Here is a 16,302-nt window from a genome sequence, read left to right as displayed (position 1 = left end):
ACGTAGGACTCACTGGGGAAGTCTTTGGGATGGATCTTCTCCGACCAGTTTCCAAAGAAGGTGAGTCTGTACTTGGCTGTTCCGCACGCACAGCACTCCAGGGCCGGGGGCAGCGTGGCCTCCCCGGGAACGTGCTCTGTCGGAGGCGAGAAGGACACACAAACCCGTTTCAGCGCATAGTTCAGTGAGTAAATAATGTAGCCACCGCCGCGCCAACACACATTCGCTGGCGCACACACACTCACTCACATGCAGAGGCACACACAGACACACACACACGGATGGAAAAGGTTGCGTAAATCTCATGTTGTTTTTTTTTACAATCCATGTCGAAGCAAAGTAATCACCGGCAGACACGGCTACACACACACACAACAGAGGCGCTTCGTTCTGGGAATCTATTGACAAACTTGCAAAACGAAATTTAGTATTAGTAGTAAATAACCTAAAGTAGGGACAAAGGGTTCACCACGTTTGTGAATAAGATGGCAGCCGCCTATTCAAGCTAGAACACGAGAGGATGAAAGAGGCGCGTCACCTTTCTCACAGAGTTGCACGGTTAAGGAGCCCTCATCCTGGAAGTAGATGACCCTCTTCTGGACGATGCTGGCCCTGTGTGGACGGACACACACACACACACACACACACACACACACACACACACACACACACACACACACACACACACACACACACACACACACACACACACACACACACACACACACACACACACACACACACAGTGAGAGGGCGCAAGATGGATCAAGAGGGGGTCTGAAGGGGTGAGCGGGAGAAAACTAGAAGACATGGTGGCCTACGTAAAAAAAGAGCGAAAGAGAGCCGGCAATCCATTAGAGTGCTATAATGGGTGCTGCTTCCCGTCTTTTCATCCAATACTGCCATCCCATTTCTCCTCTGGTGGTCGGGTCTGGGTGGTAATGGTCTCACCTAGGTGTCATAATGGACATGGGCAACACATCTCGCTTGTGATGCGATTACACCGCGCGCACACACACACACACACACACACACACACACACACACACACACACACACACACACACACACACACACACACACACACACACACACACACACACACACACACACACACACACACACACCCCCCAGTCACACTCGGGAGCAGGGAAGTGGTGCTGTTGGGGGGACAGGGGCGGGCACGGGAAGGTGTAGAATCTATGATTATGAATATATGAATAACTCAGAAGTGTCCCAGCAGGATGCCAATTATAATTCATGATTTAATGTAGTGCGCCCACTTAACACGGTTTAATATCTATTAGACCCAGCCCCATAGCCCTTCCACCGAGAGGAGAACGGTTTTGTTCGCGTCCGTTAATGGAAATAATTCCCTGAATGTAAGTGATCGTGAGAGAGTGATCGCATATATATTATTAGAGTTAATATAGAGTCTGGGATCCCGTACTCGATTAATATTTCCTTTATCATATTACTATATAATTAAATTATGTTATATAACTATGATTACGGCCTCACCTGTCGGCTGCCGTTACCGTGCCACATGGCCCAACCTTGTGTTTGGGGAACAATTAACTCGACTGCCAAGCAGAACATTTCCCAGCATGCCGTTTGGCTTGAACGGCGCCGACTTCTCGCGTCTTTCTTTGATACTTCACACGAGGACGCCGGCGACACAGAGGCGGCGCACCACCCGTCGCCACGGCAGCCACTTGACAGTTATTGTATTTTATAGCACGACATAAAAACGAGGATATGAAGTCGAATGCCACGACGGAGAGATGGAACGGGGGAGGGGGGGGGAGAAAAAGATTGCAGAGACAAGGGGCATTAAGTAGACTTATATTGTTATATTAAGCCCATCAATTCCACACTTACTCTGAGCGGTGCAATATAGCCCGTGACATGCTATGACCGTTTGAGCGTGAAATTGAAGCAGACAAGTGAAATATACGGCGTCAGTGTTTGCGTACGGCCGCCCCCTCTTCATGTTGTTCCTTCTGGCCACGTGGCAGTGCTTACGTGAGCAGTGCTTGTAGATGAAGATGAGGAATGGAAAGGGAATAGCTTTACCTGTGATGTAAGTATGCGCGACTTGCGCGTGTCTTCTCGTCTCATGACTACCGGCCTGGTACCACGGGGAGGAACTGAGTAACAACATCCTTCCAATTCTGCACACCTTCCCAATCTCTCGCTCACTCCCCCCACGCTCTGGATACGGGATGAGCAGTGTCTTTATGTGGTGTTCCTTTAAGAAGACCGGCGTTGGTCCACTCGTGTTACCAAATTAGGATTAATTATTTTCTGATATTTAAAGTGTTCAATTATCTTCTTAACCGCTTTTGAAATTAGACACATTTTGCAAAGATCCTAATTAATATGCGTCTGCTGCGAAGTAAGATTGCGTTTGAATACAGTCCGATTAAAAATAAACGCTCGTTCAACACATATGAAATAGGATCAATATATGTTGATGACGTCATCTTTCCGCCTCATTGCTTTTAGGAGCGCCATGCCGCAACCGGCCAATCCATCCCTCCCCTTCCGAACGAGGGCAATTGGCTGAATAATCTGCATATGTTTGCATATTCAACGCAATCTTTTTGGATGGCTTTTGTGTGACAAATTGAAGTCGTACTTGCGCATAATAGTTTAGGAAGTACTAAGTGGTTCTCCCTCGGGATGGCAGCCCTTCATCGCCCTGGCAGTGGCGACGAGATTCGCACTTCGGAAGTCCACACGTAATAGCATTCCAAGGAATCTCGGTTCTGATGGTTTAGTGCGGGCGGAACATCGCAGTAATATAATTTGATCCTTCAGGGTTTGATTGGATCATGCGAGCTGCCCGTCGCGGGCTTAACGTAAGAGGGAAGCAGAAACCTGTTCTATTAACGGCTGAACGCTAAACCTGCCGCTGCATGTATCGTTATTTAGTTCAGCCGCAGAGGAAATTACATTGATTAGATTTGGAGGCAATGTAACTAATACACATTTTTGAGGTTCTTCTATGCCATACTTAATAGGTGCATAATGTGATTATGGCAATGAGTCAACAAGGGAAATGAAGTCGAATCTGTGGCGTGTCTGAGAACATTTTTTAAATCAAAGTATAATAATATTCTCTTTTCCAAGCGATTAAGATAATCAGATTTGCAAGAAAAGGGGCTGTTTACTCCTTCCCTTCAAAAGTGTACAGTAAAAGAACAAGATGGCAGTCAGGTGGATATAGCGCATGTTGTTGAGAGAGAGGAAGATCTCCCCAGTGGACTACATCCCTGAAGCCTCTCCTCTCCCAGCACCCACTCAACCTCCGGGGGCGCTGATCGATACAACGTGGATTCAGAGGGATGGAAGGACGGAGCGAGCAGGAGCAGAGGAGGAGGCGAGTGTTGAAGGAAGGGTCTGTGGAAGAGTCTCCCATCCCTCAAACGGAGGGAGAACCGATCACTCAAAGTGGACACCCTCTCTGCCGCTGCGCCTCTTCTACTCTATGTTTCTTCTGTATTTATACACCTTTCACGACTCCATTTTATTGCGGTGTGTGCTGGCCCGTTGCCAGTATTTCTCTATCCACCTGCCTGCCCCCCCCCTCCAGAACTAATCAAAGAAGGCCGGTGGGGAGGGGGGGGGCCCCCAGAGCTCCTGATGGGTCTTATCAGGAGATTGGGGAGATCCTCCTACTGATTTGGGCTGAGCTCATCCGACCGGATGGGTGCCAAAGGCTAAGGGGAGCATAGGCACACGCACAAACGCACACACACACACACACGCACACACACACATGAATGCCCACACACATGTGGAGACAGACACACAGCCCCCCTGGGCGGCTTCCAGAGGGGGCATCACAGTGGGCGAGGTGCCGACAGTCCCCGGCAACAACCTGTAAACATTGTTTATCAACTTCTTCAAATGTTCCATGCATACACAAACTGTTGGGCTTTAATTAATCCATTCATCAAATCAACTGAATGGCCCAAAATAGGTAAATAATGATATTCCAGTACTCCCCATTTGCACTAAAGTTCAATGGCCCAATACACAGTGGCTAACATTAGGATTTGGATGGAATAATGTCTTCTCTCTCAGAGGGGGGGCACTGAGAAAAAGGTTAATTGTGGCTATTACTGATAGCACTGCTTGGGTTTCCTCAGTCCCACATTCTGACTCATAAGGCAAGGCACGGCACGATGCTTTATTATTTCTGAAGTGACCAGGGTTATCCCTGGGTTACGTCAGTGTAAAAAACGGTTGGCCGCAATGAAGCTTAGTTTCCATCAAATGCGGGCCTACGTCCTCATGAACACAGCCATAACAAACCCCCACACACACAAATATGCAACCGTGCATAAATGCCCACACTCACCCACACGGTAATCTGATGAGAATTCTGAATAGCAGCGAGACTGTCAATTTAGTTCCACAGGCCGGAGCTTTTAAGTGCCAATTGAGAAACGTGTCTGCTAGTCTATTCCAAACTACCTCCGTGGACGTGGCTACATCTGAGTCGAGCACAAAATAAACAGCTCAGTACCTGGAATAACAAAAAATATAATCTGCATTCGGTTGAACCAGCCAGTGCCCTACAACACTGAAGTTACAGAGCCCAGCAGCTTTAGGCAACGTAGAGCAAGAGAGACATTGAGAGAGTGAGAGTGGGGGAGAGAGAGAGAGTGAGAGTGGGGGAGAGAGAGCGAGAGAGAGCGAGAGAAAGAGAGAGCGAGAGCGAGAACGAGAACGGAGACCGGACAACGTCCAGTGAGCTCCGTTTTATTTGGTTCTTTGGGACATGTTTGACGGCCGTGTGCGGCGAACAACGTCTAGAACAAAACTACGTGGCCTGGGATGAAACGGGGGGGGAATATATTGAAACATACAGCCTGCCCAAAAAGGGCCATAAGCCAATCGAATAGACGCTAGGGCCAGGGATATGGGAGGGATTCGTGTAGCAGCAATCCGATTCCTTTATGGAGGGTTTGGGTTTATCGGGCTAAGAAACAAGCTGGACGGTGAAATGCCAGCTGTCGGGGAGCAGGTACATTAAACACAACAGCCCGGTGAGTGATGGAGAGATGGGAGGGTCTTACGGCCAGAGAGAGAGACTCACATAGTTTCACTTTTACCAGTTTAAATTAAATTAAATTGATCCATTTATTTTTATGTTTTACTATTATTGTTTTGTATCCCAGGCTGTAACTTATTATACTTTTGGTGCTTTGGGAATGTACTTTTAAATTTCCATCCTAATAAAACCCTTTGAAGCCTAACTCTTGACACAGAGCAGGAGAGACACAAACAGAGGGAGAGTTGTTTTTGTTCTAGACTATTATGGTGCATTTCTCACGGCTGGGAAATGATAAACAGGACTCACACTTGGTTGATCGGCTAATTAAAACAACCCTGTTCTAAGGATTTATCCCAACGCTACGAGACATCTGTATATTTATAGAATCCTTCATCCCATTTGTGTATAGACATGCACTTTATCATTTCCTTTTCTCTTCAATCTTTCTCTGCATCGTTTTATTTGGAGTACCTAAAACACTTCCTTTTGTCTTTTAATTCCAAAGTAGCCTGTGGGCATTTTTGTAAGAAGAACATTTGGAATTAATGAGTCCATCAGAGGAGGAGTGCCGAGGCATTGTCTGCCAGGGGCTGCACACGGTGAAAGGTGTGTTTCGCTGTGTTCAAGAACAAGAACACACGTTACCTTTGAGTAATGAGCCACAGATTAGCTGCACACGTATGTAAATAAGGATGCAGTTAATTATAATTGAAGACCTAGTTATTGTGAACTCTTAATTAGTAATTATGAAACTATTGTTTTTCATTTCTAAAGTCTACAGTGTATAATAGAGCCTTTTTGAGCAAACTATGGACGTCTGTTCTAATGCAGCTGTCCATCAAGAGAGCAATCACAGTACATACAAGGTCAGCACTGAAAGGGCATGGAAAAAGTCGTCAGAACCTCCGTTTTGAATTAAGGGGTAGTTTGTACGACACTTCAGTGATGTTGACCTTATACTAAACTCACTAAAGTTGTCACAGCTGTGTGTTGCATGCAATCTACTTCCGATAACGCTGTCGTTCCCTCTCCCAGCCAGGCTGCTCCGCGGGGCTGCGCTGAAAGGGATTTGTGCCATACTTTCTGGCAAAATGGGCTCAGATGTTTTGATAAGAGAACAGGAGCCCATAAAGATTGCAGCAGTTATCGTTTGTATTGTGTCCTACATTTGGGGGGGGGGGGGGGGACGGACTCATCATCCATCCATCTCTGCTCCATCCCAATAGGAAAGAGCCCGTGCTTTGTCTTGTTTGGCTTTGACGCTCAAGATATGACGAGACATCCATACTGTCTCCTCCATGGGCCTGGTTCTTCCCCGCACTCCATCTGCTGCTACTATTAACAACCTCCATGTCAACTTCTAAGATATCATCGAAGTAAGTGGCCTTCGAGTCAAGTGGTAAATGGACTGCATTTAAATAGCTCCTTTCAGACGTGTGGCCACTGAAAGTGCTTTTACAATTATTGGCTCACATTCACACGAAGTCTCAGCGACCCAACCCCCGACGATGTTTTGCGGACGCAAAGAATCTCGATTCTTAGATGAATGAATTTCAGTCACCTTTGAATAATATAAAAAAAGAAAAAGAAGAAAATGACGATTCCTGAGAAGAAGAAGAAATGTGATTAGGCCTAAAAAAAATAAAGTTTGGTTCCTGTTGGTTGTCAGTTGAGGTCATGGGTAGGTAGGGAATTTTTAATTTATTTTTTTCTTCCAGCAGCAGCGAATGATAGGTAGGTTGTTTTCATTTAAAAACGAGAGAATGCACTCATCCTTGTACAGAATTAAGAGGTGCTGTACAAAAACGTAATTATAGTTTGCATCAAAACTTTTTTTTTTTTTCTTTCTTTTCTTCCATGATCATAAAATATTTTTGATCATGGATCAAAAAAATTGTTTGTGCAATTGGGTCGCACATAAATTGACAGGGTCGGTCAGAAACCGGAACCAAACAAAAAAAAAAATTAGGCCTTAATAAAAATAAATGGTACGCAAGCACGACGTACTTGAGTATGACGCAGCCGCTGCCCGCTGGGGGAGCCGTCCAGAGGACCTGGATCCTGGTGCGCCGGCGAGGGGTGGTCTCCGTCACCGCGGGGGGGCAGTTGGTCATGAACTGGGTGTCCTCCTCCTCAATGATCTGGGGATGGGAGCAGGAGGGATCTGGTTAGGGCTAGGGTTAGAGTAGGGTTAGAGTAGGGTTAGAGTAGGTTTAGGGTTAGAGTAGGGTTAGAGTAGGTTTAGGGTAAGAGTGGGGTTAGGGTTAGAGTAGGGTTAGGGTTAGAGTAGGGTTAGAGTAGGTTTAGGGTAAGAGTGGGGTTAGAGTAGGGTTTGGGTTAGAGTAGGGTTAGGGTTAGAGTAGGTTTAGGGTAAGAGTGGGTTTAAAGTAGGGTTAGGGTTAGAGTAGGGTTAGGGTTAGAGTAGGGTTAGAGTAGGTTTAGGGTAAGAGTGGGGTTAGAGTAGGGTTAGGGTTAGAGTAGGGTTAGGGTAAGAGTGGGGTTAGAGTAGGGTTAGAGTAGGAGGGAAGAGGTCTGTTTAGGGTTAGTGTCAGAGTAGGGTTAGAGTAGGGTTAGAGTACGGTTAGAGTAGGGTTAGAGAAGGAGGGAAGAGGTCTGTTTAGGGTTAGGGTCAGAGTAGGGTTAGAGTAGGGTTAGGGTTAGAGTAGGGTTAGAGTAGGAGGGAAGAGGTCTGTTTAGGGTTAGGGTCAGAGTAGGGTTAGAGTAGGGTTAGGGTTAGAGTAGGGTTAGAGTAGGGTTAGAGAAGGAGGGAAGAGGTCTGTTTAGGGTTAGGGTCAGAGTAGGGTTAGAGTAGGGTTAGGGTTAGAGTAGGGTTAGAGTAGGAGGGAAGAGGTCTGTTTAGGGTTAGGGTTAGAGTAGGATTAGGGTTAGAGTAGGGTTAAATTAGGAGGGAAGAGGTCTGTTTAGGGTTAGGGTTAGAGTAGGGTTAGGGTTAGAGTAGGAGGGAAGAGGTCTGTTTAGGGTTAGAGTAGGGTTAGGGTTAGTGTAGGGTTAGGGTTAGAGTAGGAGGGAAGAGGTCTGTTTAGGGTTAGAGTAGGGTTAGGGTTAGAGTAGGGTTAGGGTTAGAGTAGGAGGGAAGAGGTCTGTTTAGGGTTAGGGTTAGATAGTAGGGTTAGGGTTAGATAGTAGGGTTAGGGTTAGAGTAGGGTTAGAGTAGGAGGGAAGAGGTCTGTTTAGGGTTAGGGTTAGAGTAGGGTTAGGGTTAGAGTAGGAGGGAAGAGGTCTGTTAGTCAGTGGGAGCAGATGTGGGATTTGTGCCGGCGGAGCTAACATCCAATGTGGCTAAGAGCTAATAGGGCTAACCATCAGTGTTACTTCCCTTCACTTATTTTGGAGGTTGTTTGAAAGCCACTCTCTGCGCAAATAGAGAGCGTATACAAATCAATATCCTCTCCATCAAGTCAATCATACACCAAATCATTCTACCTCCCAATTCTCTGTCACTTGAACATCAAATATAGTAGCGGCAGAATAGAGTGGTTAGGCCTAGCTCCATAATTTATTGGAATGACATGATTGTTGGACCAGGAACAGAGGTTCAGTAGATTGATATGGGCCTACTTTTATTGGATTTTTGTTTTATTAAAATAGTTTTTTTATTGGCTTTTTGTTATTCGACAATCTTGTTTTCAAGAGGGTGTACAGAGAGACACACAAAGTTTGAAGGTAACAACAATGTGAGAAAGACAGCTTCCAACAGTTCTGTTAGGGGGTTGCTAGTTCATGCAGCAACACCGCGTTATTCAACGTGGCACATGGAGCAGTATCTGAGGAAATAGTGTTGATCAGAGTCTTGGTAACTCACGAAAGTTTAGATGGGTAATAAGAATTCTCAATCTGTACACACAACTTGGGCGGGCCTATAAGTGTGGAACACGCACACGCACACACTTTCAAATATTGCAAAGGGACTATTCTCAGGCACTGTCTCGGTTCCACAATAAAAACGTCTCCAACACTTAAAAGTCTTTTGTGTCTTTCACGGCAAAACTAGGGAACCGAAGAAGAAAGCCCCTCCGCAGCTCGTCTCCCTTTCTCTGTAGTTTTCTGACACACGTCATTTTCCATGGTGCTCAAAAGGGACTCCATTCATATTGGCCCTCGCTTTCTGCACTCTTCTTCTCCCGTTTCTCTACCATTTATACTAAATTCGACAACTGAAACAGACGCACGCACGCACACACACACACACACACACACACACACACACACACACACACACACACACACACACACACACACACACACACACACACACACACACACACACACACACACACACACACACGTTCATCCCGTCGTGCCAAGGCTAGTAACCAGTATTGCCCTTTTGGGGGGGGGGGGGTTAGGGCCATGTGTTGCAGATTGGGAGGTGTGATTAAAACAGTGGGCGCGGGTGGGGGCGTCTAGGTCAGAGTGCTACAAGGAGATGGATCAGTGCGTACGCATGCACACATGCAGCACGGGAGATGATGACAGGGCGGCAGATGGCATTCAAGCACTTGTGTCCAGAGGTCCGGCTAGCCATAGCAATCATTTTCTTATAGCAACCGCCTCGGGATGTAGAAATAAGACCGCACGGCGCCCTCCTGTGTCTCCTGCCGTCTGCCACAAAGACACCGGTGTACAAACACAAGGTATCGCGGACACAGATGTGCTCCAATTAGAGGTGCATTCATGCATGGGTCTTTATAGTTGACCGAATTCAACGGGCACACATACGACAGCTTGGTGTAAATATACGGTTGATTACTGCTATTGTTGCCGTACAAACAACTAGGATTAATTCTAAAAGTTGCTAGCAGCTCAGTGGCTCACACGTAGGCACGAAGCAGGCAAAAGGAATGCAAAAGAAAGGCTGTCAGAGTAAAGAAGCAGGCAAGAGGAATGAAAGAGAAAGGCAGAGGAAGGAAGGGAATGGTAGAAGGAAAGAAGACGGAGAGAAAGAGACAGCGAGAGGGGGGTTGTGTGGGGATGGCAAAGAGGGAAGATGAGCTTTGTTTTTCATTTCAGACACTGGCATGTCTATGTGTGCCCAGAGCGAGAGAGAGAGACAGTCTCTCTCTCTCTCTCTCTCTCTCTCTCTCTCTCTCTCTCTCTCTCTCTCTCTCTCTCTCTCTCTCTCTCTCTCTCTCTCTCTCTCTCTCTCTCTCTCTCTCTCTCTCTCTCTCTCTCTCTCTCTCTCTCTCTCTCTCTCCAGAGACTTGTTTAAACATGCACATGAGGTGCACGAGACCAATGAGGCCTGAAGACCCACCCCCCCGCCCCCACATCCCCTCCGACAGTCCTGTGCGCCTGCTATGCGTGTGTGCGTCTGTGTGCACGCGTTTCGTGCACGATGTGTTGGATAGGGTCAAAGGGAAGGCAGTAAACTAGACGGGCATGCATGTCTGCAGGGGGAATTCAAAAGTTCCCGATTTCAGGGCGACTTACTGACACACAGATCAGAAAAATGGAAATATCTTATCAGCACTCAAAAAGGAGCACACCGCAGAAAGTTACCAGCCCTCTCTAGTCTCAGTGCGTCAACCTGCAGGGCATTGACATTCTGCCACAGGGTTTCTATCAATCACAGCTAAGGAAACCACTGAGATCCACAAGGCTGGAGCCGTTGCATCAAATCACTGTCCTTCCTTTGACATTATTCAACAGAAACACAAAAGGGTGTTTTATCTTGAAGGGCCGATGGTAAAATAAAGAAACAAACTGCAGCGTGTTCTATGATTGCGGTCCACCATTATTAATATCCGTCTTTATTTTCCAAAAGTAAACCAACGGACATACGAATGCCCACTCATCAGGTCAGTCACATATACATATTTTTCTCTTTAAAACGCACACAGTACGGTTTAACTTAATGCCATAAGCTGAGTCACAAATATATAGGACGTTGCTATGTTAGATTATAGTCATTTGGATGGTTGATCCAGATTTACACTCGAAAACACTCCCTGGATAGTCAGTGGAAAAGGGAATAGATAAGATAATAGCTGAAGCCTCTTCTCATCGCTCCCTCTTGTCCAAACAAACTCCATCCGTCTGCCTGAGCAATAACACATCACTAGCCTAGAAAAATACGACCTGTGTGTCCCATGATTATCCAAGAAGGGAGAGAGAGGCTGGGAAACGCACACACACACACACACACACACACACACACACACACACACACACACACACACACACACACACACACACACACACACACACACACACACACACACACACACACACACACACACAGTTGTGTGGCTGTTGTTTGGCTCCCTCTCTGGCCTTTTATTTTAAAGTGTGTTGCCACAGACAACACACACTGAATTGAGCAAACTAGGATACACACTCAAAGATGTAAACGAAAGAATATGCACATTCCGAATACTTAGCATAGTTTACACATTTTACAAGGGGGAAAAAATAAACAGAATTCAACACAAGAACAAATCTCAGCGACTATAAAAGCCTGATGCGTGAAATAAAGTTTTGTGGCATTTTAGTGGAACAGAAGTTATCTAGGATAACTGCCAGAAGCAAAAGAGCAGAAAACTGCAATAAGTACCAAACAGGAAAATCAACAAACACACACACTGCACACAGACTATTACGACACTGCAAAGCCGACTGAATAATTTGATTGTAAAAACTATGTACAAAAATGTACAAAAATAATTAACAGAAAAAAGTGTTTTTAAATTGCTTGCCTCAACTGCTAAGCGACACTATGTTACGGACGAAATAATTCTAATCCTCAGAATATGAGGAGAAAAAAAATCCTTCCGAAGGTTCAAGACATTGACATTAACAGAGCAGAATGTAGTTGGACAAAATGCCCGAAAGCATCTGGCAGGAAACTGATTTCCTCACTTTTCTGTATACATTCTGTTTTGTTTTGTTTAAGAAAGGCTTGCATTTTGCAACCGTCATGCACGCTTGTCCTAAAAGATATAAGAGGGGAGAATTGCAATGCTGAGACAAACTCTCCCTTTGTTTTCAGCTTCAGTGTGAAATGTTTGATTATAACTACTCCTTCTTGTCCGTCTTATCTGACTATCCAACGGATCAAGGCCATGGTTTTACTGTCCGACATACTCTCATGGTAAGCAGGTGTGTCTCACTCAAAGCAGGTGTGTCTCACGGTAAGCAGCTGTGTCTGGTGGAGATGTTCTTGATCTGAGCTATGGCTGGGAAACTCTTGGGAACTCTTAAAAGTAAAGTAACCTTTGCATCTCAGCGTAGTTTCCAAAAAACATTACGCAGCCAGACAGCGTTTACCAGAACTGCCGCTCCAGGACATGTGCAGAATAGTTGGCGGTTTAATCCACCTCAAATCCTGTAAGTGTATTGTACGGCACAGCAGAAAAGAGTTTCCCCTTCTCCACAGGAGACCAACCGTGTTGTTGGCAACAGCGCCAGGGCCGTCCGTTTCCTCAGGACAAAGATTCAGGATGTGTGATTCCTCATGTGGTCTCGAATTCACATAAATATAAAGAATGCAATAAAAGGCTATATATTCAAGAGCAAGATGAGAACTCAGCCAAGGGCCAAAATAAGCTAACAAGAGTTGAACCAGACTGAGGGAGCACTGAAAAATAAAATTAGCAAAAAAGTGTAAGGACTTAACACCTAATCTATGGCTCCTAAATGCAGGAGAAACACCCATGATATGGTTCAATGGTAGGATTTGAAGACCATCAGAATGAGAAGACAGCATTCCAATACCGGAGGGAGCATCACCTGAACTAACCCTGAGACTATAACTCTCCCAAAAACATATCACCAAAAATGTTATCATTTAACTTTTTTATTATTCAATTACTCAAATTCCTGATTGCACAAATTCAAAAAGGAAAAACCTTTCACATGTGTACTTCATGCTCGAAAAATAAGGTACCAAATGTATCTTTTTAAAACACGCATGTATGTTTGATACTTTATCATATTTTATTTCCTATCAAATGTTTGTAATAAGAAATGTAAGAGTCTGTCCTGGCTTGCAGTCATCATCTTATAAAAGTAACAGATCTTCGGAGGGCTAGGATATACTGTAAAACATATTTTCAGGTATCCCCATAAAAGCAATTTCTTTAAGTCTCTCAGTGAGTGGTCCGGAATATAAAAAGGCATGCTTCGCTCTCCTTGTGGGTGGGGACCGTTACTTTAGACGCCTAAGGAACATGTGTCCTCAACACTTTCTCTACCCAGGGGGGTAATTGAGGAAGCCATGTCTCCTCTCAAGAGCCATCTTCCGCTCAGTGGGAGCTGTTGCTATACTGAATGAGGAACTGTCTCGACCCCTCTCTCTCTCTATATCTCCCTCCATAACACTCCCTCCCTCTATTTATATATCTATCATCCTTCCCTCATCTCGGGGGACATTTTCAGTTTCTCGGTGGGAAGTGTGGAACATCTGCCTCGCCCTCCCCCCCCCCCCCCCCCCCCCAGCAGAGCTCGACAAAAGCAGCGTTGTCCGCCACAGTAGCCTGCTTATGTTGTAGTGTTGTCCGCCACAGTAGCCTGCTCATGTTGTAGCGTTTTCCCACAGAGGGCGAATTAAGCTGCTCTCCACCGAATGCGCGAGCAAAACCTGAATGTGATGATCGCAGCGGGCGTTCTGAGACTCATGCCAGAGCATTGGGCTGGGCTGATAGGATTACACACTTTCTGATGTGGTGGAGGCCATGGGGATTCTTACCTGGAACTGACCGGCATAATGGCCCGCTGCTGTGCCCTCTCTGCCCTCCTTTAGAGCGATGAGGGTAAAGCCTCTGAAGTACGCAGGGCTGGAGGCAAGAAGGACCACTGCATTGACAAGGAAGGACGGAAGGAAGGGAGGGAGGAAGGATGCACAGAAGGAAACAAGGAAAAGTATTGGTACGAATATAACCATCTCCCCAACCATAATGAGTGGTTCTCTGCATGGGAGAAGAATATGAACATGATATAAATACAAGATAAACAATGTATCAACCAAGGGAAATAAACTGTCCTTCAATTGGGAGGCTATGATAAACAATACAATTATGTTTCTGTGTATAGTACAATAATGATAGTAATTATTGTTTATGATACATCGTTTTTATTTGAAAGAAAATGTGTTTCCTTCCCTTCCAATAGCAAAAAATAGTTATACATAAATCATTTAGTTAAGATGTATCCAATGTCCAATGTTAATTGGAAGAAAGACTGCTTTCACAACTAGAATAATGTCAATGCAAACCTGCTTCGTCGTCGTTATTCAAGCTCTACTTTTAAGATTTTTACGCATGTGAGATCTAGGTCAATACACACATTGATCTTTACCATCAGGATTTTATATTTTCAACGACTAGACCTTTGAATTCAGACTATTCGGAATCTTTCCTATTAATATTCATATTGACGGAGGGAGGCTAATCGACTAGACATTGAGTAATTAGGGATCACGTCGTTTTCATTTGAGAGAAAATGTATGCATTTCTGTATATCAGACAGTGTTTCATATAATGCATTACAGCACATTTCGACTAATGGAGATCAATTCGAGTTTATTGCACCATAATGTCATGCCTTTTTTTAATTACAAAGTTTCGATATGTTAAGAGTCAATTAACTCTGCATTTGTCAAACTAACGTTAATTCTGATATGCTCCGCATATCAGAAGTAGGAGCCGTGAAACTCCACCAAAACAAACCCCATACCTCTGTAAGAGCTCCCCGGCTGGTAGCTCTCCGGGTCCCCCTCAACCCGAAGTCTAAACTCGTGGTACCCGTCCCTCCGAGTCCCCTGTGTCTGCGCCCTGAGGATACGACCGCAGAACCCGTCCGATCTGCTGGGCTCCTCCGAAAAAGCGATCGCGGTGGGGACAAAACTACAGACAAAACACTGCAAAAGCAATGCATACACGTATATCTCCATGTCGGTTCCTCTTGTAGAAAAGAGTCAAGGGAGTCGGAGTAAAACACTGGAAAAATAAAGAAAAAGGCAGCAGATGAGTCGACAAACCTCCTCAATAAAAAAAAAAGTAACTCCCTAGATGTCAACAAACTACAACGGGGGCCAACAAAAAGCCACGGGAAGCATTCCGGTCCAGAGCAGAAGAGGACCTCCGGCGCGTCTGAAGTTCGACCGCTGTCTGTCGCGCACAGAGAGCTCCGCCGCGATGTGCCCTGTGAGTTTTGTGTGGATGTGTGTGGGGGGAAACGCCGTGTGATTTGCCAATCTCTCGTATCCCTTTGACGCGAGGCGAGGGGATGGCCAAATTGAAGCTCCGCACGCAGGACAAAAGTCGACTCTTAACGAATCCTCGGCGCTGGGAGCGAGAAGCCCCCCCAGGAACGGAGATCGTTTCACTCTGATAAACAGTAGACCCATAAACTGTAGCATATAACCCAGACAAGCAATGCCACTGCTCCCCGAAAGTCGACCTTTTGTGTGAATTAAACACTGTTTCTTGGATCTCGTCTCTCTTTGACTACAGAAAGTAGCCTCATGCTTCCATGATGCCTCGGCTCTAATGAACATATATTGATCGGGACTAGGCATACGTCAGTGTGAACCCTGTTAATGTTATAAGTGATAAGCATTCAGGTAAACCAAGTAAAGATATTTCGGGTATACGTAGGGCACACACAACGAGAGGACGTAGAACGGTGCAGACACTACCGCCGAGAACCGCAGACTACTTCTGCGTTCACCACCTGTATATAAACTCCAAAAACGACATAAAAGGCCCTTGCTTTGCCTCTATATCCAATAACACAAGTTGTCTCCATAGCCTCCATGTTGCTGGCCTCACTCGTGGGAAGCTGTAAACACACTCACTAGAAAGAGCAGGTTGTGTCCAGTAGGGGTCCCCCTTCTCCCCTCTACATACTGAACATAGTTTCTCATGATGAGAAGAGGGAAATATCTCGGATATGTTTCAAACATTCCCCAATCGTTTGCAGTAAAGTACGTCTACCACTGAATTGAGTGCAAAACAACTGACGTTCCCTGGACCAAGTTTGGTTTTATCTGAACTGTAGCAGCATTGGGAAAGTAGGTTTATTTTTAACTATCACACAATGGAACAAGCCCCTGGATTGCAAAGTATAGTGACAATGTTTTACCCACCCGTCTGTGTCTGTGAGCAAACCCACCTGCCGTGACTATGTACAATGTAAACTGTCTGATGGATGACCTCACTTCTACCGCGGAACATGACCTTAAACTTATTTCAGTGTCTGCACAAAGTCAATAC

General features: G+C 45.5%; 1 protein-coding gene across 1 annotated transcript in view; it reads right to left on the bottom strand.

Annotated features, from left to right (window-relative positions):
• Positions 1–15,871, bottom strand: part of LOC115551334 (spondin-1) — a 51,788-nt gene extending 35,917 nt beyond the window's left edge. Inside the window, exons 1-5 of the mRNA XM_030367026.1 lie at positions 14,762–15,871; positions 13,776–13,882; positions 7,076–7,209; positions 539–612; positions 14–136 (exon numbers count right to left, since the gene is read on the bottom strand). Coding sequence (XP_030222886.1) covers positions 14–136; positions 539–612; positions 7,076–7,209; positions 13,776–13,882; positions 14,762–14,978 — 655 coding nt within the window. The 5' untranslated portion in view covers positions 14,979–15,871. The remainder of the gene's footprint in view (positions 1–13; positions 137–538; positions 613–7,075; positions 7,210–13,775; positions 13,883–14,761) is intronic.
• Between the last annotated feature and the right edge of the window lie 431 nt (positions 15,872–16,302).

This window comes from Gadus morhua, chromosome 9 (genome assembly GCF_902167405.1).
Source record: "Gadus morhua chromosome 9, gadMor3.0, whole genome shotgun sequence".
NCBI lineage: Eukaryota > Metazoa > Chordata > Actinopteri > Gadiformes > Gadidae > Gadus > Gadus morhua.
This window is presented reverse-complemented; position numbering and strand designations above follow the sequence as displayed.